The sequence below is a fragment of the Phocoena sinus genome, chromosome 15, assembly GCF_008692025.1.
Source record: "Phocoena sinus isolate mPhoSin1 chromosome 15, mPhoSin1.pri, whole genome shotgun sequence".
NCBI lineage: Eukaryota > Metazoa > Chordata > Mammalia > Artiodactyla > Phocoenidae > Phocoena > Phocoena sinus.
Window position 1 is genome coordinate 87,719,995 of NC_045777.1, and position 23,260 is coordinate 87,743,254.

The 23,260-nt window shown below is 61.2% G+C and overlaps 3 protein-coding genes across 8 annotated transcripts in view; 2 read left to right on the forward strand and 1 right to left on the reverse strand.

Moving 5' to 3' along the window:
• Nucleotides 1-73: 73 nt before the first annotated feature.
• On the reverse strand, nucleotides 74-4,534 carry LOC116740575 (cytochrome P450 2W1-like). The gene is given in 8 exon segments (XM_032606287.1): nucleotides 74-443; nucleotides 446-504; nucleotides 591-729; nucleotides 1,063-1,236; nucleotides 2,504-2,661; nucleotides 2,729-2,878; nucleotides 3,193-3,355; nucleotides 4,258-4,534. Coding segments are annotated over 8 exon segments (1,239 nt in total). The 5' UTR covers nucleotides 4,414-4,534; the 3' UTR covers nucleotides 74-203.
• A 7,458-nt stretch (nucleotides 4,535-11,992) lies between these two features.
• Nucleotides 11,993-20,323, forward strand: LOC116740584 (cytochrome c oxidase assembly protein COX19). 4 transcript variants are annotated; one of them, XR_004345912.1, is made up of 4 exons: nucleotides 11,993-12,159; nucleotides 12,582-12,693; nucleotides 15,634-15,785; nucleotides 18,369-20,323. XR_004345912.1 is itself a non-coding variant. In XM_032606309.1 (3 exons), exons 1-3 carry the CDS (start codon nucleotides 12,078-12,080, stop codon nucleotides 15,716-15,718), a joined length of 279 nt encoding a protein of 92 aa, XP_032462200.1. In that variant the 5' UTR covers nucleotides 12,006-12,077; the 3' UTR covers nucleotides 15,719-20,323. The 4 variants fall into 4 exon arrangements, 1 of the variants encoding a protein (XP_032462200.1); XR_004345913.1 differs by having other exon boundaries at nucleotides 15,634-15,781; nucleotides 20,070-20,323; XR_004345911.1 differs by having other exon boundaries at nucleotides 12,020-12,159; nucleotides 15,634-15,781.
• The window catches only part of ADAP1 (ArfGAP with dual PH domains 1), a 76,934-nt gene continuing 69,340 nt past the window's right edge, over nucleotides 15,667-23,260 (forward strand). The window contains exon 1 of one of the 3 annotated variants that reach the window (XM_032606296.1): nucleotides 15,667-15,785. In XM_032606296.1, coding sequence (XP_032462187.1) covers nucleotides 15,755-15,785 — 31 coding nt within the window. In that variant the 5' untranslated portion in view covers nucleotides 15,667-15,754. Of the gene's footprint in view, nucleotides 15,786-22,944; nucleotides 22,968-23,260 lie in introns of those variants that run through there. The other 2 variants (XM_032606295.1, XM_032606297.1) reach the window with 2 other exon arrangements.

The window sequence follows — 23,260 nt, forward strand, 5'->3', positions numbered from 1 at the left end:
AGACGGACGCCCCGTCCACCCAGGCGGCCCCAGGCGGGGAGCACAGGGAGGGGGCCCTGAGGGGGGTGGGAAGGCGGGGCGGGGCCTGGCAGGGATCTGCTGGGGGTTCGTGCTTAGCCCCAGGTGACCCCCGTGGTGTGGCCCCGGGTCTGCTGTGAGGGGCTGTGCGGCCGAGGGCTGCCTCCCGATGAACCACCCGTCTCCTACCTCCTATGGGGAGCCCCGGCATCAGGCACCTGAGTCCCTGAGACCCCCAGCCCCATCTGCTGCGAACGAGAGGAACAGGTCCGGGGTGGGGGGCCTGGCCCTCCCACCTTAGGGAGCAGGTGGCCATCCAGCTGGGTGTCGGAGGCTGTGCACCGCGGCACGTGGGGCAGGAGGGTGATGAAGCGCTGGACCTCATGCAGCATGGTGTTGGTGTAGGGCAGGGAGCGCTGGTCCTCCAGCCGGGGGCGGGGGGGCGCCCGGGCCCCAGCACTCGGTCCAGCTCCTCCTGCACCCGGCCTGCGGGCAAGAGGGTGGGCGCCAGCGTCCCGGGGAGCCTCTGCCCCTCGGTCCTGGGCCCTGCGGGAACGGGCTCACGGGCTCACCCTGCACGCTCGGGTGCTTGCCCATCAGGAGGGCGGCCCACTGCAGTGTGGCGGACGTGGTTTCCGTGCCAGCCATGACCATGTCCAGGGCACAGGCCACCACGTTGACCTCGGCAAACAGGCCCTTGGGGTCTTTCCCCTGCAGAGGTGGGTGGGGCTGGGCTCAGCTGGAGGCTGGCTCCATGGACCCCCCCGCCAGCCCCAGGCTCAAAAAAGGCATAGAAGACAGAGGCCTGGCGGGAAGGATACTGCCAGGATCCACCGAGCGCCTACGGCATTCTGGGTTCACCGCGGCCTTACAACCGTCCCATTTCACAGATAAGGAGACTGAGGCTTAGAGAGGCTCCCCACCAGGAGGTGGAGCAGTATGGCGTAGGGCCAGCATGCCTCCCTCCCCAGCACCTCTCCTCCTGGGTGGGGCCCCGGGATGCCCCCCAGGTCTCTTGGGTGGTGGGGTGGGTCTTGCCCACACCTGGCCCTGCTGGATCAGGGCGTCCAGGTAGCTCTGCACGGGCCCTCGCCCGGGCGCGGGGGGCCGCCGTGCCTCCAGGAGGTTCCTCAGGATGGCCCGCACCGCCTCCACCTTCCGCAGGACGGGCCGGTGCAGCTGGAGGAGGGCCCCGAGCCAAGAGTAGATGTTGAACAGCTGGGGGCAGGGGGCAAGACGGTGTAGTTGGGGGGTGAGGGCACAGGCGCCACAGCCCCACCTGGTGAGGGGCGGATCCGTACTCCGGCAGCTGTGCTCACCTGTCCGGGGGCCCCTGGCGCAGCCCCAGACCCCAGGTAGAGGTGCCACAAGGGGGCACCTGCTCCCTGCTCACGGGGCCCCTCCCTCACCCTCTCAGTGGGACCAGCAGCCCCAGGGGCTGTGATGAAGTCGTCTACCTGAGTGCAGGAAGGAGGGGCTGCTCGACAGGTAACACCCCTGGGGGTCCGTGCAAGTCACAGCAGGAGCCTGCCATCACGGCCCCCCTGCTCCCCCACCCACCAAAGCGGGGAAGAGGGAGAAGGGCGAGGGCTGCCGCTGTGGAAGTAACTTTGAATGTGCTGGGTCATTAGAAAAAAAGGGGGACTTGCAAACTTCAGAGTTTCAGCTCACGACGTCGTGAAACGGGGCTCACGGCACAGCCTGTCTGACACGGCTGTCAGCCGCCCTCTGACTACACTCGCACCACCGTGTCCCCCAGAATGCGAGCCATCCCACGGGGCACAGGCTCGGAAGGCCACGGAACATTCTGTCTCCCTGGAGCCCCCGACCCTCTGGCCTCCATCCTCCTGGGGCTCCCTGGCAGGACTCGGCCAGGCTACTGTCGGGCGGAGGCCACATCTTCCTGCCCGTCCGAGCCTCCTCCAGCCGCGAGGGATGACTTAGAATCAGGACCCAAGCCATGAGTGCCCACCCCACGCCCACGGGCTCGGGTCCTGGAGAGACGGGGCTGAAAAGTACACGTGAGCCACGTGCCAGCATACGTGCGTACCCCGCCTCAACGTGCGTGCCTAAGCACATTATGGCTAAAACTGGTAACGGGGGCTACAGGTGACAACAGTTACCTTCTGGAAAATGAAATGCACGCAGCCCTGGGGGTTCTGAGAGCCAGGACGGATCCCTGTGATTCCTGAGCCTGAGGGAGGACCCCCGGTTCAAGGGCTGGGGGCCTGGGGGACATCGAGCCCCATATCCGGGGAAGAAATGCCCGGGTCCCACCCGCACCTCTGAGCAGATGCCTCTATTGCTGACGGAAGGTGTGGAGGAGGCGGCGAGGACCCCTGCCCCTCGTTTCCCAGGAGCACGGGACTGGCCTGGGGTCACGTGGCTGGTGGAAGCGCGCCTGGGGCCTGCTATGCTGCTTCCCGAAGCGGCAGCTCGGCTCTCCCTGCCCCCACCCAGCAAGCGGGGAGCAGTGACCTCCCACCTGCAGGCCGGGCGTCCCCAAGAGGACCATGACCCTGTCGATGAGGCCCAGCAGGGACACGAACACGGGATCCCGGTAGTCGAACCGCTGGCCAAAGAGGAGCATGAAGGTGATGCTGGAGGGAGCCCAGCAGAGCAGGGCCAGCGGGAAGGGCCGGCCTGGGGGCGGAGAGAGGCCTCAGAGCTGAGGGGCCCCCGGGAAGGGGGCGCGCCGGCCCCCACTCACCTCCGTAGCTGTCCAGCTGCGCCGTGAGGCACCTCAGCTCCTGCAGGACCTTGTCGGCCACGGGCGCCCTCCCCACGCCCAGGCCACGGAGGGTGCGCATGGTGAGCTGGCGGGCGGCCCTCCAGCGCTCCCCGGAGGAGGAGAAGACGCCTGCGGGCCGGACACCCCGTGAGCAGCCCAGGTGATGCAGGAGGGAGCAACGGGGGGCTGACCGACGGGGCGGGGGCCTGGCTGGGGCCTCACTCCCTCCCCCAGGCCTGGCCCCTGGAAGCTGGCCTCGGCTGGCCCAGCCCTTTCTGGTGTTTCCTGGTCCCCGGTGTGCCCAGCTGGCCGCGTGGACACCCTGGCACTCCCCCTGGGCCACACTGGGAGCACTCCCCCAGCTGCCGCAGGTATGGGGACCGACCCTTCTCCTTGGCCCCTCTCTGCCTGGTGGAAGCCCCCTCACCCCGCCACACACCTACCCCTGCCTCCCTGGATGAGCTGGAAGATGGCGATGGGGGGCCGGCCGGCCAGCTCCTGCCCGGTGCCCACCAGGGCCTCCCTCACCGCCTCGTAGCCGGTCAGCACCGTCGTCTTCTGGCGCCCCAGATGGACAGCGAACACCGGCCTGTACTGTTCCGTGAGCTGTGGGGACAGGCAGGGATCGGCCTGCGGCTCCACCCCCAGCTCCCCTGGGAGCCCCTCAGGCCCCGCCCGCCACATGTGGAGGACTCAGGGAGGCTCCTGGGCCTCTGTGTGGGCCCCCTCCCCTCTGTCCTCCCGGCACGCCCGCCTGGGCCGGGAGGGCTGTCGTCTCCCCACTTTACAGATGGGGAGACAGGCCTGGGGGTGGGAAGTGAGTTGCTGTGGACCACACGGTGCAGCAGGGCCCGCCACTCCTGTCCACTGCCCGCTCTGCCACTGGCGTGTAGACAGTGGCCTCCAGGGCCCGGCACTGGGCACAGGGCCTGAGAACCCTGGTGCCTGCAGGCTGACTTCGCGGGTCATCACGGCTCCCCACCCACCTGCAGGGCCTGGGGGCCACGAGGCAGCCTCATGGTTGGGTCCTGGAGGCACCTCAGCCAAGTGATCATGGGAGCTGGAGCTCAGTGGAGGGGGGCGGTGGGCTGGATGATCCCCGAGGGCGGGGCCGGGCCTGTGCCTCTGCTTCAGCGGGTCAACCAGCTCGAGGTGGGCGAGGGTGTTCAGCCTCCAGCCCAGGTGGCAGGAGCCACACCCAACAGGCGTCCCACGAGGCCCCCCCAAAACTGGCCCTCCTGCAGGCACTCATCAGAAGCTGCCTTCTCCAGTGAGCCCTCCAGGCCTGCCACTCCTGGCCCCCTGCTCCTTGGTCCGCCCATCCGTTTCCCTGTGGGCTGGAATGTCTTTCTCTTCCCCGAGGCGACGCGGGCACTTGGGCCTCCCGTGTCCCCTGGGCACGGACCTCCCACCCCACGGGGGTCCTGGAAATTGGGGCTGGGGTACCTTCAGGGCCGGCAGGGGCCCAGGCGCAGAGCCCAGCCGAGCACGTGCGTGCCCTGACCCACCTCCATCAGCGACTCGTCCTGCTGTGCCACACGCAGCAAATGTAGGTTCCTGACGAGGGGCAGCGGGCGCGGCCGCGGGGGCCAGCGGGGGGCCGGGGAGGGGGTGTGGGTGCAGGTGCGGAGGAGCTCCCAGAGCCCCAGGAGCAGCAGGGCCATGAGGACGGCGGTGGCGAGGCCCCAGCTCCCCTCCCGGCCGCCCTGTGCCTTATATGCGTCCCGGGAGCCCCACCCACCCCACCGCCCCACCACCCCAAGAATGTGGAATGAGCAGTTTGCAGGGGACAGCCAGGCGGCTTAAAGCCACAGGCGTGTGTGGTATGTTAGGTCGAGTCTGTGGCAGGGGGCTGGTGGGGCCAGGGCCGTCTGGGGGCTCCGCCTTGCTGGGGAGCGCACAGCATGGCGGCCAGTCTGCTCCCCACAGGTCTCGGCCCCTGCCCGGTCTCCCCGTCAGAACCAGGGCTCAGGGGCCTTGGGCCCCGTCCTCCCCAGGCTCTGAGCCTCCCTCTGAAGGACTCCTTGGCCTCTTCCAAACCCACCACCACCTGTGTCCACCCAGCTCCTCTCTGCCTGGAGCCGGGGGGGACACCAGGAGTGGAGCGGCCCACAAGGTCTGCACAGCAAACGCCTCAAATCCTGGGACTTCAGAGGCCCCGGCGGAGAGCTCGCCCGAGTGGCGGTCTGCTCCTTGGTGGCTTTTCGAGCACTGTCACCCAGGCAGGAGGCCCTGGCCGCGCCGGGACGAGGCGGGGGTTCGGGGAGGCGGTGGGTCGCTCAGAGGGGCCCACCCCTCAGGCAGGGCTGGGCGACCGGCGGCTGGGCTCACGAGCCCCCGCCCGTCTGGGCTGCACTGTGGCCTGCTAAACCCTGGTGGCCCAGCTGGGAGGGGAGGAGGTGCTGTTCGGGAAACGAGCTCTGAGGGGTGGGAGGGCTGTTGGCACCAGAAATGGCTGGGCCTGCTCTGGGCCTCCTCCCAACACGAGGCTGTGGGAACCCCATCCGCGCCCCTGGGCCCCTCACCCCGGGGCCTGTCTGCTGGGGCACCATGCGTACCCCTACACAAACCCCAGAGCCAAGGCCGCCTAAGGGCCCTTACCCGCTCTGAGCCCCGATTTGCACACCTCCCGTGACCGGGTGCTCACTACCTCACAGGCAGACCGTCCAGATACACAGCCGTGGAGCTGCAGTGAGGGAGGACCCCTCTCTGACTGCTAGGTCTCCGGATCATTTGGGCTGAGTGGCCGGTACCAAGGCCCCTACTGGGTGCATAGGCTGGGGCTCCTGTACGCCCAGGACAGTTCACTTAACTAGTCCAGTGTGCATTTACTGAGTGCCTGCGTGTACCAGGCTCGGCCAGGAGCTAGGGCTACAGAAACTGGTGGTGCAGGGATCCTAAAAGGGCCCTCCCCGTGTGGCAGCGACTTTGCCACGGGAAGTGCCTTGGGTGTCGGAGCCGGAGAGGTGGGTCACAGGAGGAAGGGCATTCTCGCAGAAGAACAGCCTGTGCAGAGCCTGGAGGTCTGAGCCGGAAGGGGCGCTGGGAAGGCCCGGGTCATGGCCACGGGAGCCCCGCCCGGGTGACCGAGCGGGAAGGACACTCGTGGTGGGAGGGCAGTGTGGCCGAGGCGCTGGAGACGGACGCAGGGTCCCTGTGGGGGGCCTCGAGGAGCAGGCGCCCCCACAGTCGGACGGTGCCGCTGGGGAGGACATGTCCGGCCCCCGACAGCCTGGCGGGGTCACCCGGAAGCAGGCTCAGCTGGGAGGCGTCCTGGCCAGCACGGGGTGTGCGGCGGGGGAAGGTCACGGGCGGAAAGAGCAGGGGGGTCGGCAGTGAGGCCCCAGGACGTGAGTGCGTCGGGTCCCAGAGAAGTGATTCGGTGGAAGATGGACTGGGGCTGCTGGTGTCGTCCTCCGACTACAGGGCAGGAGATTATCCTGGGGGAACCACAGGGGCCCCGGGGAGGAGGGAGGCCGGCGGGGCGGGGAGCTGGCTCGAGCTGGGGGAGGACTTGTGTTTTTAGGCTTCAAGAGCGAGTATCCGAGAGACAGAGGCCACAGCTGATATCTATGACCTGTGACCTAGCCTTGGGGTCACCCTTGGAGGAGGGGAGCCAAGGTAAGGGGGAATGGATGGGGGAGGAGCAAGGTTCTAGAAGAGTCTGGGACAGGGGAGGTGGACGGCTCTCAAAGGGTCCAGTCCGAGCTTTCCGGGGCCCGTGCCCTGGGGCGCCCGCGCTGCTCTGTCTGCAGTGCCCCGGGTCCCCGAGCCTGGCAGTCCCCACAGGCCGGGGGGTGGCGCCGGCAGGGCCTGCGGGCGTCTCTCCGGCACCGCCAGCCCCCTGCCACCTTTCCTCAGCTCACCTAGCGCCTTCTCCCCGCCCCGCACTCTGAAATAACAGCAATGACAATAATAAAATCCCTCCCTCACGCTCCACTCCTTTCGCAGACAAACTCCTAGAAAGCTGCTGCGCCCACTCGCCCCCCTCGCCCCCCTCGCCCCCGCCCAGCCCTCGGAAAGGGTCCTGCCAGCCTCCCAGCGACCTGTGTCACAGGCTCCGCCTGCGTGAGGTCCAGGGGCCGCAGCAAACTGGGCGTTTGGACAGCAGGAAAGTGTCCTCAGCTGCGCGGTGGGTGTGGGCAGGGCTGGTTCCTCGGGGCGAGGCGGGGTGCTCGTCTCCCAGCTCCAGAGGGCTGCTGGCGCCCCTCAGCCGGCCCTGATCCAGGATGGCCTCGTCTGGAGTCCCTTCCCTTTGTGACACCGGCCCAGGCCAGGCAGGTACATCTCTTGTGGGGCCACCAGTGAAGCCAGTACAGCCTCCCACACAGACTCTTTGATGAATGTAGGTATTAGTTGGGATATTTGTCTATTCCAGTAGGTGATAGACACACACCAGCAAAGAATCCGGAAGTCCAGCCAGTCCCTCAGCAAGGTGAGCACTCTCCCCGACGTACCACTTCCTCGTGCATCCTTCAGAGATGCACCCTGTCGTGTACACGCTTTTTTTTTTTTTACAAGTTTATTCACGTACGGTAAACGGCGCACGTAAAAGCGTACAATTGAATGAGCTGAGACGCGTAGACACCCCGGGACACTTTGCCACATTCAGGACAGTGAACATCTCCATCAGCCAAAGTCTCTGCATTTTATTTTTATGGTAACGATGTAGCCAGGACCGAGCAGGGGCCTCCTTCCCACTGCGTAACTGCTGCCTCGTCGGGCTGGGCCTGCCTGTCCGTCAGTCCATCTCAGGCCCTTACGAACCTCCTGCTAAAAATGCCTGTGTGGGGCTTCCGTGGTGGCGCAGTGGTTAAGAATCCGCCTGCCAATGCAGGGGACACGGGTTCGAGCCCTGGGCCAGGAAGATCCCACATGCCGCGGAGCAACTAAGCCCGTGTGCCACAGCTACTGAGCCCGCGTGCTACAACTACTGAAGCCCGCGCGCCTAGAGCCCATGCTCTTCAACAGGAGAAGCCACTGCAATGAGAAGCCCGCGCACCGCAACGAAGAGCAGCCCCTGCTCGCCGCAACTAGAGAAAAGCCCGCACACAGCAATGAAGATCCAACGCAGCCAAAAGTAAATAAATTTATAAAAAATAAAATAAAAAGACCTGTGTGCCTGTCCCTGTGCACAGCTGCCCGGTTGCTGTAAGATAACTTCCTGGCAGCGCTACCCGAGCCGAGGGGTTGCTTCTCGTCAGATCTGGCAACGTTCCCACCCGGGGAAGCAGCTGCACCCGCGATGCCCCACACCCCAGGTGAGGCCCCTCCTGCCCCCGCGTCTGCAGGGCCTCAGGACGAGCCGCCTCCTCCGGGTGTCCCTGGTCTCCGCCGCGCCTTCATTTCCTGCCCCCCGATATCTGACACCAAATGCTGGGGGTCTCCTGAGCTCTGCTCCAGGCCAGCCGGTCCCTTTTCTCGGCAACAAGAGTGATTTTTCAAGCTCGTGACCCCTGAACTTTGAGGTGGCGCCCACACCCTGGAGTCCAGAAGGGCCCCCTGCCTCTGCATTGCATCACTTGAACCCAGGGGTTCTGTGCCTGCTGGGACTCTTCATAGGGAAGAAACCCCAAACTGGCTGGAGCAGGGCACTGGGTCGAAGGACATCCCCCCAACATTCACACCCACCCAGAGCCTCAGAATAGGACCTTGTTTGGAGGGAGGGTCTTTAGAGAGGTCATCCTGCCTCTCGCGCAGTGACAGAGGCAGAGGTGCAGGCCACGGCCACAAGCCAAGGAGCGTGGGAGCCCCAGAAGCTGAAAGGGGCAGGAAGGGCCCCCCTTCTGCTGGAGCCGCCGCTGGGAGATGGCCCTGCCACACCAGCCTCCAGAGCTGACAGGGTGTGAGTTGATGGTGTTTTCAGCCCCCTAGGCTGTGGTCCTGTTAGGGCAGCCCCAGGAGACCGTGGAAGCAGAGTTCAGAAAATTACCCCACTCGCAGAAACGAGGCAAATGGGTGACGTGTGTCCCTTCACGGGGTCACTGTCTAACCAGCCTGCCGGGTGTCGTTCGGCCCGGGAGGGTTGCTTTCTCTGACTTGCCGTTTATTATCGACCAGGCCCAGGTGCCACGAAGCTGGAGGTTACCTTGCGGAAAATAGGAAAAGTGCAGGTGATTTTCCCCCATAAACATGCAGGTGACTTCTGTCTGGTGGAGAAGATAAGCAAGGTTGTGGCTTTATTGTCCTGTTAAGACATTAACCTGACATCAATGTTAGACGTTAACTCCTGAGCCCAGCTCAGCAGCCTCGTTCCGGAGCTCCTTCTCTGACTGCATGTGGATCCGTCAGGGTTTGACATTCTTCTTTGAGCCAGCCTTGCCATCTAGACTCGTTCACCTTGTTAACGGGTGAGATAAAATGGTGACACGTGCTCAGTATATATTTGGCTGAAAGCCTTTTGAAAATGACACTTTGACGGCAGAATTTGTTAAAGTGGGAAGATCAGCTATCTCGTAGTTTCAGGCAAGGGTAGACCCAGGGACCAGATGATGTTATTAGGATTTGGATGAATTCTCCTTGCTCTTGGGTCTGCTGGCTGCACTCTGGGGCGAGTAACGGTGGCCAGACGACAGCCGGCCGCCCAGCCTCGCGTCCTTCTAGCCGCAGTCCAGTGCGCAGTTCCACTGGCTCTGTCCTGGTGCTCAGGCAGAAGCCTGGGGATTGTTCTGGTCAGACCTGATTGGCCAGGCCCCCCGCTGGCCAGGGGTCGCCAGGCTCCTACTGGGGCTTAGGTCACACCTGGCCTTGACACCCGAGGTTCAGGGTGTTCCCTAGACGGGTCTGGAGTTGCACACACCTGGCTCCACACTCAGCCCTTCCATCCACTTGTTAGCTGAGGCAGACGGCATGTTGCAATGACAGCACCCAGCCCATAAGTTCTTCGTATAGTTTGTCCTCCGCCCGTGGAGAGCAGGGGCCCTGCCCTTGAATTTGAGTGGGAGCTTGTGACCATGGCGGAGGCAATGCTGTGTAACATTTTTTTTTAATAAATTAATTTTATTTATTTATTTATTTTTGGCTGCGTTGGGTCTTCCTTGCTGTGCACACAGGCTTTCTCTAGTGGTGAGCAGGGGCTACTCTTCGTTGTGGTGCACGGGCTTCTCATTTTGGTGGCGTTTCTTGACCTCAAGCCAAGGGGCTTGGCCTCTCTGTGTCTCTACGTGTGACATGAGGGTAATAATACCTGCCCAACTACGTTCATTCTACAAAAATATTTTTTTATTTTTATAGATTGATTGGCCGCACCACATAGCATGTGCGATCCGAGTTTCCCTGCCGGGGATCGAAACTGCGCCCCCTGCAGTGGAAGCGCGGAGTCTTAACCACTGGACCACCAGCGGATTCCCTCTTCAAAAAATATTAACAGAACACCTACTGTGTTCTGGGCACTGTTCCCGGCCCCGTGACCCCACACTAAACAGCCCGGCGCGTAAGAGGGGTTCCAAAAACATTAGCTCCTTCCCCAATTTTCGAATCTGTGCACTGCTAAACATCTCCTACAAAGCAATAACCGCTTGTCAGGTACAGACATGTCAGTTAAAAGCTGGCCGTCACCTCCCGGTCACTGGGCCTCTGGTGCTTCACTGGTCCCTCAAGGCTGCCAGACGGAGAGGTACGGGCAGCCCTGGTGGGGATGGGCTGTTCCTTTTACTGCTAAGTGGTACGATCTAGTCAAGTGGAAAAGTGCTACTTGCTGGGTAATAAAAGCTTCCATTGTTCACCAGCCCTGGAAACATATTAATGAATAACCCAGTGTGCGGCCCCTGGCCCCAGCGGTGTGAACGGTTGTTAACACGGCAGGAACAGGTACAATCTTCCTTTTGTAGTTTTAAGTGGGCCCAGAGCCCCAGGTCGACCAAGGCCCAGACAACAGGATGGGCTCTCCCTGCAGACCCCTGTTGTCGGCCCACAAACGTTTGGTGGAGCTCTGTGCTGGCTCTGGACAAACAGAGAATCCAGCCTCAGGCACAGAGATCCGGTGGTGTGCACCACGGGTGTGGGGGGGGGGGGGGCTTCAAGTGGGTGGAGGCAAGCAGATGCCTTCTGGAGGAGGGGGCACCCAAGTCAGCCCTGGAAGGGGGCAGGCCTGTGGGGGAGGGGCTGCTGGGACTGGCTGGCAAGCTCCTGACATTACAAGGGGCAGGGCCTGGGGGCAGGAGAGCTTGTCCAGAGGAGCCAGTGGTGACTCTGTGATGCCAAGTCCCCTCTGTGCTTACGTCTGGGGCCTGGCACACGGCGGGTGCCAGTGACTGTTATGCAGGTGGGGATTGGAGCTCAGGGCAGAATCACAGACAACAGGGTGTGCTGGGCGGGCGGCCGCCCACTTTCCCCGTCACCCAGATGAAAGCCAGAGGCTCTGCCCAGGGTGCAGGGCTGGGAGGGGTTCGGCTGGGGAGAGCTGGGGTCCCCACTGAGCCCTTTCCCTGTTGTTACTGTTGCCATAACAACGATAATAAATGACCACCAGGGGCTTTCCTGTTTATGATGCATTTTTACTCTCTTATCTGTTGAATTGTGTCCCCAAATTCATATGTTGAAGTCCTAGCTCCCGCTACCTTAGAACGTGACCTTTTCGGGAACGGGGTCCTTGCTGATGTAATTAGTTAAGGTGAGGTCATCGGGGTGGGCCCTAATCCAATACAAGTGCGTCCTCATAAAAGGAGGAGATTTGGACAGTGACACACAGGGAGAGGCCACACGATGAGGCAGAGATAGGGTGATGCATCCACAAGCCAGCAACCCACCAGCAGGGATGGGAGAGGCCAGGAGTGGATGCTCCAGTCTCAGACGACTGGCCCCCAGAACTGAGAGAATTTCTGTTGTTCTGAGCCACCCAGAGTGTGCACTTTGTTGTGGCAGCCGCAGGAAGCTAACGCTCCTTCCTTCTCACCAGGCAAGCACCAGGATTAGGCCCTGGTGCCCAGTGGGGAGAAGCCCCTGCAGACTCTCGGGGATACAGAGACCCATAGGCACAGCCTGCAGGACCGTGCAAGTCTGCTGTGTGTCCTTGGGCAAGTTGCTGAACGTCTCTGAACTTGCATTTCCTCATCGTGAGGAGGTGACGGCTGGACCCTCTGCCGCTGGGTTGCCCTTAGGGTCATAGGGTCCCGCAGAGCAATTGGCGGAGGGTCCGGGCCTTTTAGAGCCCGGGGGTGGGGCCCTGGTGGTGAGGGCGGGCCCTATAGGGCGAGGGGCGGGGCCAAGCGACCAGGGGGGCCGCTCGACGCTCGACGTGATCGGCGCTCCTGCGGGGGCCTGCTCGGCGCTCGGCCGGCCGTCCTGCGTACAGCGCGCGTCGCTCTTGGAGACTCCGGGCGCCGCCATCATGTCGACGGCCATGAACTTCGGGTCCAAGAGCTTCCAGCCGCGGCCCCCGGACAAGGGCAGCTTCCCGCTGGATCACTTCGGTGAGCGGGGGCGGTCGGGGCTCCCCGGCCGGACCGGCGCAGCCCTGGGCCGGCTCGTTGGAGCCGCGCGGCCGGGGAGGCGCTGGCGTCTGCTTGCGGCGCGGGCGGGGCCGCTGAGGCTGGGTTCGGCCCGGCCGGGTCCGGTCCCGGCTCAGGGCCTCCCGCCGCGGCCCTAGGGTGGGCGCCGGACGGGGCTGGGCCCTCGGAACCGGGGAGGGGACGCGGAGTCCCGCCGCCCGGATGCCCTCCTTCTCCTGTACTTGCTTTCCCGCTTGGTACATTTGCTTTTTCCAGTCCGTTTCCAGCGTGTTTCGGGAGGAAACCAGTTTTCAGAGGGGGAGGAGGGGTTCTGCCAGTAAGGCTGCGGGGCGGGCCTGTGATGTTTCCGCTTTAAAAAGGAAACACTCTTCTGTTTGTTACAGGGGAATGTAAAGGTTTTAAAGAGAGATTCCTGAAGTGTCTCCGGGACAACCATTTCGAAAATGCTTCGTGCAGAAACGAGTCAAAAGAATACCTGGAGTGCAGGATGGAGAGGCGAGTACACGCCAACGGTGATGTATGGCTTCTCCCCCCTCCCGCGTCTCTGGCTAAAATGTTGGTCCCCAGAGGTCTCAGTTGAGCTTGTGTTTCGGAACTGTAGGGCTGCTTGCCCGCGAAGTTGAGGCTTTTCAGAGGTTCAGTTGTACTCCAAGTTGTTTAGCAAAATCACGGGAACCTTTTCTCCCGTGATAGCATTGGACATGATTGCCTGCCTCCGAGTATTTTCTTCCCACATTTGGGTGCTACTGACATGTCATTCAGCTGTCAGAATCGCGCATCATAAAAATGCTGACTGAGTCGAAAGATATGAAGATTTGTGGGTACGCAGCTTATTCCTTTAAATATTTTTCTTGGAACATAGAAGTCTGTGCTCGGTTGTTTTGTTCCACGTCGGCTCAGAGCTGTTTGCAGCGTGACAGGCGAGACACTGGGCCCTGTGAGGAACGATGAACGACGAGTGACCCTTCCTGCCTTAATCAGAATGTACTGGACCTCACCTTTAAAGAAAACAAGAACGCTCTTAACTGATCTGTTGAGACTTTCCTTAAAATAAGTACTATTGTAAACCTTCGCGGGGAAAGTGTGTAACGTACAATTACGTCCTTGGGTGGGAACTTTTATTTCTGCCCTTTGAGCCCTTCATTAGTTCACTAAGGAGTCATCAGAGGCCTTGTCTGAAGGCAGGTTGACATAAACCTGAGCCTCATTTTCATTTTCCCTTAACAAACTCAGACATTCCGCCGCAGGCAAGATCTGCTGTGCTTCTCAGGCCCCGGCGTGTTGAGGGCTGTCGGGGACACTGGGGCCTTTAGGGGGACGGACCCTCAGGTGGCTTCCCGAGTCGCGCAGGCTTGCGGTGCTGGCATCTGACGACGGGCCGCCCCAGCCCCGAGTAGCGCCAGTCGGATCTGCGCGTTTCAGTCACTCTCTTTCAAGTTGACGCGTCTTCAAAACACCTGAACTCCTCGAGTTTCTTCTTGGTGTGGCCACGCCTCCGAGACTGACTTTGCAGCTGGTCTCCGCCCTGTGCGAGGGTGTGAGCAGGTGGCCCGCCTCCCCGGAGCTCGCGTCACCGTCCCTGGGTCGGTCGTCCCTGGGCCAGCACGCGGCCCGGCAGCTCCTGCGTGAGGTTGCTCGGAGGGTTTGGCTGGTTGGGTCCCAGAGCAGCTCCTGCTGCCTGACCAGGGCTTCCAGGCAGGGCCAGCAGAAGCGCCCTCTTTGCCCCGTTTGCCCCTGGGAGGGAGCTGCCCGCGTCTCCATGTGGCGGCCCCTCACCCAGCGCAGCTTTTGGGCACCATCCTCCCTGGGCCGCCGAGGACGCGGGGAGACGGGGACGCGGCCGGCCGCTCTGTGGGTCCCACGATTCAAGTGGCTTCCCTGGTTGGTCAGGCGACGTTTGGATGAATGTACGGGGATGTATGTGTTTCTGACTTGGCCAGTTATTTTGACTGGAGACTTTCAGTTTGTTTTCAATGAAAATCCTCAAACGTACAAAAGCAGAGGATCGTCTAGATCTCCACAACCATCACCCAGATTCAGGGTCAAGGTTTTTCCCATTTTGCCCTTATCCATCACCCTTTTTAAAAGTCTCTTTTCTCCTCCTCTTTTTTCCTTTCTGCCGACATTCCAGACCTTATTTTGCCCCTACCTACTTCACGTGTGTCGTTTTAAAAACCAGACCGTGGTAGGGTTTGCAAGTCGCCTCGCGAGGACTCGGGCCCTGTCAGCCTGAAGTGGACGTGTCTGTGACTTAGGTGGGGGCACGTTTTCTCACAGCAGCAACTGTTAAAATTGGGGTTGCACTGTCGGCAGAGACCCAGCAAACACACGTGTGATCCCCGACCTCAGGTCCGGTTCCCGCCTGAGGCCGGGCCTCCTGACCGGGTGCCAGAGGGTAGAGCAGACGGTCCTGGGAAAGCCCTCTGCCCGACCCAGGGTGCGGCCAGTGAACGCTGGTCACCGTGATCAGGTGCGGGCAGGTTCCCTCTGGAGGCGCTGTCTCCCGGCCTGTCCCAGCTCCCAGCGACGCCGTGTCCTCGGCCCGAGGCCCCTTGCTCCACCCTCACGTTCCACAGGGCTGCATCTGTCCCCTCCTCTCTCCTCTCTACATTTTTTCTCTCTGACCAGAGCCAGCAAAGTTTCTCTGATTTTAAGGATTCATGGGATTAGGTTGGGTCCACCTGGATAATCCACGCTGGTCTCATCTCCAGACTGGCTGATTGACAGCGTTATTTTCATCTTCAGTCTTAACCCCCCTCCCGTGTAAGGTCGCACTCACAAGCTCTAGGGAATAGGGTGTCCTTTGGGAGTCGTGGTCCTGCCGACCGCAGTGGAGCTGACAGTCAGTTGTAAGAGCTGTCGGCCAGTTGTACTCTTTTGGCAAAGATGTGGGAAGGTTTATCATCATTATTTACCTGCTTTGGGTTTAAGGAGTGTCTTGTGCGTCCCATCACTGTACAGTTGGTTTAACCTGCTGCCAGGTTAGATTGTGCCACCTGGGGTTTGCGATTCTGGGGACATCGTCTTAAGGACTGTTGCTGGGCCACTGGGTTTCGTGCGCATGGCAGTCAGGGGCAGGTAAAGGGGGCAGGAGTGGAGGGACTGCACCCCGGAGCTGCCAGGCTTTCCTTCGCCCCTGCACCTCGACGCGCTCTGCCTCTGGTCTCCTCCTGGCTGTCTAGGCGGCCGGCCCCGCGAGTTCCGGGGCGACGTGACGAGGGAGGTGTGGCCGGGAGCGCGGCGGGGCTCCTCTGTCCCGGCCTCGGCTGCTTCCTGCCCCTCGGGGGTGCAGGGCTAAGGGTACCGCTCGGGGTCTGTTCCCAGGACGGAGTGGTTGGGGGTGAGATGGTGGCGGGTGCCCAGGGCCTACCTCGGCCCCACGTGGACAGGACTTGTCCTCCCGGCCACCCTGACAGCTCTCACTTTTCCTTTCAGGCAGCTGATGGCACCAGAACCCCTGGAAAAACTGGGATTTGGAGATTTGATAGATGGAAAGTCGGAGACAAAATCGGAACCGTGATGGGAAGAAGCCCGCAGGGCTGTGTGGGGTTGTCCGATGACCTGCCGCCCCAGCAGCTTGCTTGTAGGTACCGTGGCTCAGGAAGGGGCTTTGGTGACGCCCGCGAGGTGCCACTCGAAATAAAGACAGACACTCCTCCCTGATCGATGCGCCTCGTGGCTAGGAAATGGCTCGTCTTCTGAAGCTCCCAAAAGGATTCTGGAAAACCATGGTCCCTTTTAGATCCCATTTTCCCCCAGGAGTGTTAGGTTTTATCTTTAAGTTCAGGTGTGCGATGGGGCTCCTGGGAAGGTGAGGTGCCGGATGATGTCCGCCTAGTGAGTGGACACCACAGGTTCCTGTGAGATGCTGGATTCACATCACGGGTTCTGCGTGTCTTTTCGGTGCAAAAGTGATAAATGTTCGCGAATCGTGGTCTGTTATGTAGACAGAGATTATGAGGAAAACGTTTCCTAGCAAATGCGTTTCTCTTTGTACTCATAAATATACGTGCCTTTTCTTTCTTTTTTTCTTTCTTTTTGAGGATAAGCTTGGAAGTGGGAAGCAGCCTGGCTTTTGATTTTTCTGACTTCTTGATTTTTTTTTGCTGATGCACAAACACCACGTATCTTTCTGGTCCAGGGGCATTTTCTGATTCGGATCAGACGATACTTGTTAAACTAGATGGTTTAATTTTAAGAACTCATTTGCTGTAACCGAGAAACGGAACGTCCCCCCGTCGATCGATGTGCACGGTAGCCTCCAGTGCTTTTACTCCGAGGAGGCTCCCGAGACCGCAGCCATCCCTGCTTCCCGGCCAAACGTGGTCGGGGCAGCGCGTTCCCGCTGAGAGCTGCCCAGGGCGCTGTCAGGACAGACCTCCTGGGGGTGCAGACCCCGCGATGGCGTTTCTGGGGCGCCTTGTCGTCTGGGCACAGAACCACAGCGGAGCCCCCGGACCTGCCCTGTGGACTGCCTTCCCTGGCCCCCCAGTCAGCTGGCTCTTGTCCCAGTGTGGCCAGTGCTGGGAGAATCCAGGTGTGTCCCCGCTGGTGGGGACAGCCGGCCCTGATCCCCCCCTTCTTCTGCCTGGCGACCCAGGCCAGGCTCCGGGAAACCCTCGTGGTCTGCTCCTCGGCCGTGTCCAGTTCTCTGTGTTGACGTCCCTCTGCCTCGGTCCTACGGTGATGGCCATACTCGGTCAGGCCCTCCCCGCTGGTCCCATCTCCGCGGGGCTCCCCAGCACCAAGGGCTGCACCTGTGGTCTGTCACTGTTCAGCGTCGGCTCTGTCTGTGCTTCTAATTGCTCTGCAGCTTGTCTGCATATTTTTAGCTAGTTCATGAAAAGCCGTGGTTTCTGTCAGCAAAGTGAGCCACGAAAATATATTCTGTTTTCCAACAGTGCTGCGTCACACACACACGAGGTCATTTATGGCAGCATTGTCTGCAATTGGCAAGCATTTAGAGACGGGGCCCTGGGCGGCCACAGGAAGGACTGGGGGAGAGAGAACGGAGCGCCCCGCGCTGCCCCAGGGGTGGCTCACCGTGAGCAGGCTCCGAGAGGGAACCAGGGCCCAGAGAACGTCGTGGTGAGAGAGAGAGAAGGAGCCAGCACAACAGCCGCGTGTCTGAGTAACAGGCCACTACGGGAGGCAAACTGGAGAGCAGCGAGGATGGTTGCTGACAGCTGTGGGGGTGGGAGGCCGCTCTCTGAGTGCTCCTGGCTCGGAGCCATGTTCTCGTTTTCCGGGCTCGAAACCGGGACGTGGGGGGGCCACCGTGGGACAGCGGCAGTGACCCCGAGCCCAGCCGTGTCGCAAATGCTGACTCTGCCCACGGCAGGGGGGCCAGCGGGACGGGACTTGTCCAGGTAGCTTTGGAAAATAGTGTTTTGATTAAAGCTAGAGACAAAAAGATGAGATTTGTGCCCTGGTTAGTATGTATGTTCTTCACGTGGACAGTGGTTCTGAGGCTGTGAATTTTAAGGTGGAAAAAGCTGGAGCTGTGCTGTGGGTGATGAGAGCCGGGGCCGTGGGATCCTGGCTCTCGGACATCTGCCAGGGCAGCGGGTAGGGAAGCAGACATGTAAGTGTGTATGCGTGCGCGCGTGCTCGTACGGACGTCCCCTCGCTCTGGGCACCAAGGGACCAGGGGCAGTGACCCCTGGCAGCACGGATCTGAGCCTCTCTCCAGCAGGAGGACCCAGGGGCAGGAAGGTCCAGGTGAGCCTGGACCCTCTTGTGTCAGAAAGTAAGGAATTGCTGGAACCATGATGGGCTTGTCGAGAGGACATGCGATGGAGCTCCCGTGGCCCGATCGGGGACCAGTGGAGCAGAAGAAGGAAGGACTGTTGTGGGCTTTGGCTGCAGAATCAGTTCCTACCCAGGAGCCGCCGTTGATGGAAATACTGAATGGGGTAAACGTATTAGTGCAGGAAGGGACACCCCTCCTCCGGGTCCCAACCCACGTGGAAGGAAGGGGCGTCGGTGGTCCTGAGGTGGGTGGGCAGCGTGATGTGGAACAGGTTTGCCTGGTCTGGAGGGCACCCCGCGAGGCACTTGGCAAGCAGCTGAGGCTTCTCAGCGTGGTTGCCTGACTGCCCGCTCCCCACAGCGCCTGCCCCGACCGATGCCCTGAGAGGGAGGCATTGCTTCTGCCGTTGTCTTGCCAGGAGTGCCTCACGTCAGTCTAATGAGCCACGCAGACACACCTGACATGAGGGACGGGCTGCAGAGTGAGGAGCAGCGCTCCCCAGAAGGGCCGCGTCCTGGACAACAGGTGGAGGGGCTGCCCCGGGCCAAGGGTCCAGGGAGGCTAGGGCCACCAGGGAGCCCGAGGGCCCGCACGTCAGTCACAGCACTTCTTGTCCTGTGCTCGCAGAGGGTGTCGTCGGGAGAAGCAGGCAGACAGAACTGTGGCCTGTTTCTGCAACTTTCTGGAAGTCTGAAATTATTTTGGAATCATTTAAAAAAATGTTTTGTGCTAAGCTCTTTGTAGTTGAACTTTCTATATACGTGATTGGGTAAATACTCACTTTGAAACACATTCATGAATCTCAGATAGAATGCAGACGCAGTGGTTTCTGCGTCAGGAGGGGACGGTCGGGCTCTTGACAAAGGGCAGCAGCTTCCCGCGCTGCCTGCTGTCTCCTGGGTCTCAGTTGCTAATAATGCCAGGCTCAGGGGTCCAGACATCCTGTCTGGTCCTGCCAAAGCGCCTGTGAGATATTTTTAGTTGCCCATCATTTGTCATGTAAAGAATGCCTTTTATTTCTCGTACATACTCGTCACGATGAGCCGGCGACATTATTAGAAGACAGTTTCCGGAATGTTTTCCAAGTGTCCTCCTTAGGCAGGAGGTAAGCCGGAGCAATCAGGTCAGACCTGGGCCCACAGCTGCCTTCCCGGCAAGTGAGGCCAACGGAGCCCCTTGACCTGGCTCTCACTCCAGCCCCTGGGGCGGAAGCTCGGGGCGCAGGGCCAGGCCACCCTCCGTCCACAGCCTCGCACAGGCCTCCACTCTGCTGGCTGGGCCCCAGGTCCTTTTAGCAACTCTGTGAAAACCTCAGGCAGCACACGGGGTGGCTGGAATATGTCTACTGTTAGGAAGGCAGTGTTTTTATTTTTTAAAAAAGGCAAGTCAGGTTTCTTCCCCACTAACAGGTCAGCACAGACTTGGTGGCTTAAACAACACATTTATGCCCCAGCCCGGAGGCCACAAGTCCAAAGGGGAGGGTCCGTCTCCTCCTCTTCCAGCTCCTAGAGGCACCGCTGGCCCGAGGCCGTCCTCCATCTGAGCCAGTGGCTTCTCTCATCCCCGACTCGGCCTCCTCCCCGCACCTCCCTCTGGCCCTGGCCCTCCCACCTCCCTCCTGTTAGGGCCCTCATGATGACATTGCCCCCCACACCCCCCCACACCCCGGCCCTGGCATAATCCCGCCTCCCTTCTCAAGACCCTTAACCACAGCTGCACAGTCCGCTTTGCCACGTGGGGCCGCAGAGTCTTGGGTTCCAGGACCAGGACGTGTGCACTTGAGGCTGGTCCTCAGCCGGCGGCAGCACCTGCCAGCGCTTTGGGAGGACGTCGAATTTTCTCAGGGCTCAGTTTAAACCCCTGTGTTTTTCGGAATCTTTGGCACTGGCTTTGCTGCTGCTTGTTGCTGGCAGACGGCGGAGAATGGGTACGTACTTAATAACCGGGATCGGAAAGTCCCTGCCAGCGTGGCGTGTGGGACGGGGCCCCCCTTCTTGTCAGGTGTCTGGACGTCCCCTGGTTCTCTGCAGGTGTGAGCGGGTTTGGAACCCTGAACAGCAGATGTTCAGGACGCCTGCCAGTCCGGGTGGTTTCCTGGTATTTTTCTTTTTTATTTTAGAAACTTTATTTTCCGTCAACCTATTTCCATTTTAAGAGTTTGTGGAAGAACAGCTTAAGACCGCTCGGTGGCGGTTCCTACCCACTCAGTGGCCTGTGCAGCGGGGAACTGCTGAACGGGCACAGAGGACACCTGCACGCCTACGGACCAGTCCGCCACCTCAGGCTGAGCAGCAGGGAACTTTCTTTATGGCTGTATTTTATAACATGCACGTATCATTTGTATAGAAACAATAAAATCATTAGTTTAAAAAAGCTCATTGTGTTTAGTTGTATTTTATATCCTCTACAGGTTGCGTGCCCGTGGTTGTAACTTGCTGCGGCCCGTGAGCAGAGACTGTGCTAGTTTGTGTGTCGGGTGCCGTGTGGCCTTGCTGGTTGAGGGCAGGCTGGCCGCCACCAGGGCGTGGACCCTATCGGCTCTTAAGGGAGGGGCCGCGTTGGTTCCCCGTGGGAAGTGGGAGCTCCGGCAGTGACCCTGGGGCGGGGGACAGGCTGGCCCCCACGAGCATGTCTTCCCGTCTGCGGTGCCGCTTCCCCAGCCTTTACTGGGGAAGAAAGGGCTCCTGTCTCTGGTGTCTGTCATTCTACCTGCCTGGTGCTTGAAGTCAGTCTTTTAGTGAAATTAGGTATTTATGGACTAGATAAGATAGGGGCGTTATTGTTGCAGGAGGCATGAGGAACGTTCTGTTAACCCGTGGGGCAAGTGACCTTGTCTTAACACTGTGAATAAAGTCTCTCCTGGAGGGATGGAATCAAGTCTCAGCTGTGCTTGTGGAGTGGGGGTCCCTCACCCCGGGAACAGGGCCGAGGGTGCTCTTGCAGAGCCCCGGAGGGAAGCGGGCGTCGGGGAGTCTCAGAGCAGCCGGCTTCCCGCCGTGTTCCCTGCAGGGCCGGGCGATAAACCGGCGACTTCCAGCACCTTCCGGGAGCCTCCATCTGCAGGATTCTGCCAGCTGCCCTTGCGTGGGATTTACAGAGCTACGTGCGATGGCAGATGAGGACTCAGCTTCCGGGGGCCCAGCGGTCTCTGATGGCCGCTTTCTGAGTGTGAAGGGAAGCAGATCTCTTGGGCACTGGGGACAGAGTGAGGCCCCATGATGGGCGCTGGGGGCTGCAGACTGTGTTGGGGGAACAGGCAGACCCTCCCGGATGGGGAGGGTCTCGGCACCTCGGCGCTGGGGGGACAGAGCTTTCTGAGGGTGCTGAGCCGCGTTACCACGTCAGGGCAGGGGTGGGGGCAGTTAGGGTTGGTTAGGCCAGGGGTGGACCGGCCTTGCCACCGAAGGACAGAAGCCTGGGGGCCTTCCCCTTCTGGCGACCGCGGTCCTGGTGCCTCGGGGACAGAATGTGGTGGCGTGGCGGCCCCTGCTGGACGGTGGCGGCACTGCAGCGCCTGAGAGACACCTGTGGGAGGGCTGTCCCCGAGGGGGACAGCGTTATGTGCAGTGGCCTCCACACTCCAGGACCTAAAGATTGGACCAGGGCTTTGCATGCCTGAGGCCCCAGGTCCTGCTGACACGACGGCCCAGCTGGGGGGCTCTGAGCGCAGTGGGGGCCCCAGCTGAGGCTCGTCTACTCCCCCTGCCCCCCCAGCGCCTGGGCCAGCGCCCTGCCCAGCACGGGCTCAGTGACGGCGGCACGGGCCTCGCCGTCCACACCCACGGGCTGTGTGCCAGAGGGCGGCAGAGCCCCGTCCAGAGGAGACCACCCTGGGGCACAGGGAACTGGAGGAGGGCTTGCGCCGGGCCTCTGTTCCCGGCCTCACTCTGACCAGAGAGTCCTGGGCGTGATGACTGTGGGGCCGGCTTTCCAGAGACCCCCGTGCCCTCGCTGGGTCGCAGCGCCCCATACTTGGCTTCTGACCCCAGCATTCGATGGTTACCACCCTCACGGCCCTGGGATAGGCCGCGGTCAGCCGGGGGTTCTCACCAGGTGGTGGCTGAGGCTCCCCGAGGCCGTTCCGCGTGGCCAGCACCTGAGCGGAGGGGACTCAGGCAGAGTGGCCTCCACGGGGCCTCGGCAGGAGAGCAAGACAGAGACCGAGGCAGAGAGCTAGAGGGAGAGACACAGAGAGAAGGAGAGACACGCAGAGAGGGAGAGACAGAGTGCGCCAGGTGGAAGCTGCATCCTTTCCCGGCAGCCCCGGGAGCACCGTCCTCCGCGGGTGGGAGTACTCCTGGCTCCCGCCCCAGGTGGGGGCGAGCAGGTAGGTCCCACCTCTCAGTGGGAGTGGGGCGGGGGGTGAGGAATGTCAGTGACGTGGTGCAAGATTCTGGGGGAGGGGAGATGGATGGATGATGGATGAACAGGGTGGGGCACAGACAGAGGGCCCCTCTCTGGGAAATCCAGGACCCCTCACACCCCGCCCCATCCCCTATCCTGACAGGTTGGGTCAGAGCCCGGCCCGGCTCTGTCTGCAGTCTGCAGCGCCTGGTGAGCTGTGAGATGCTTCCAAAGGGGCTGCGGGCTTCCCCGCCGCCTCCCTCTGGGGGTGGGGGTGGAGTCCCTCGTGCTCAGTCCTCAGGCCTGTGGTCTGATCCTGGAGACAAGCCTCAGGAGGCAGGTGACCCAGGGCCTCCCCGTCACTAAGGGCTGCTGAGGGGCGGAATGAAGGACCCCTCCGTTCAGTGGACCCGGTGGGCTCAGCACAGGGGCTGGGACTGTCACGTGGAAATACTCTTCAGATCCGAGGACTCACATGAGTAGAAACGCACACTGCCCTTGCGTGACGGGGTTCTCTCACCGAGCATCGCGTGTTCAAGGTTTGTCCAGGTTCTAGCTGTGTCAGCACTTCCTTCCTTTCCTGTGGCCGAGTCCTGTACCACTGCAGGGAGGGACCACGGTGTGTGTATCCATTCATCTGCTGATGGACGCGGGTCGTTCCCCTTTGGCTCCTGTGAGTAACACTGCACGTGCGTGTTTCTGAGTGAACGTGTGTTTTCTGTCTCGCGTGTGTACCTAGGAGTGGCACTGCTGGGTTGCGTGGTGAGTGTGTTTAAGTGTCAGCACTGGCGAGTCTCTGTGGCTGAGCTGCCCCCGTCCCAGCGTGTGTGCGGCCGTGTCTCGTCTCCCTGACCACGCGTGATGCTGAGCGGTGTCACGTGCACACTGGCCGTCTGTGCGTCTTCCTTGGAGGAGGCTCTGTGCAGATCCTCTTCCCGTTGACTTGTGAGAGTTCTTTATAAGTGA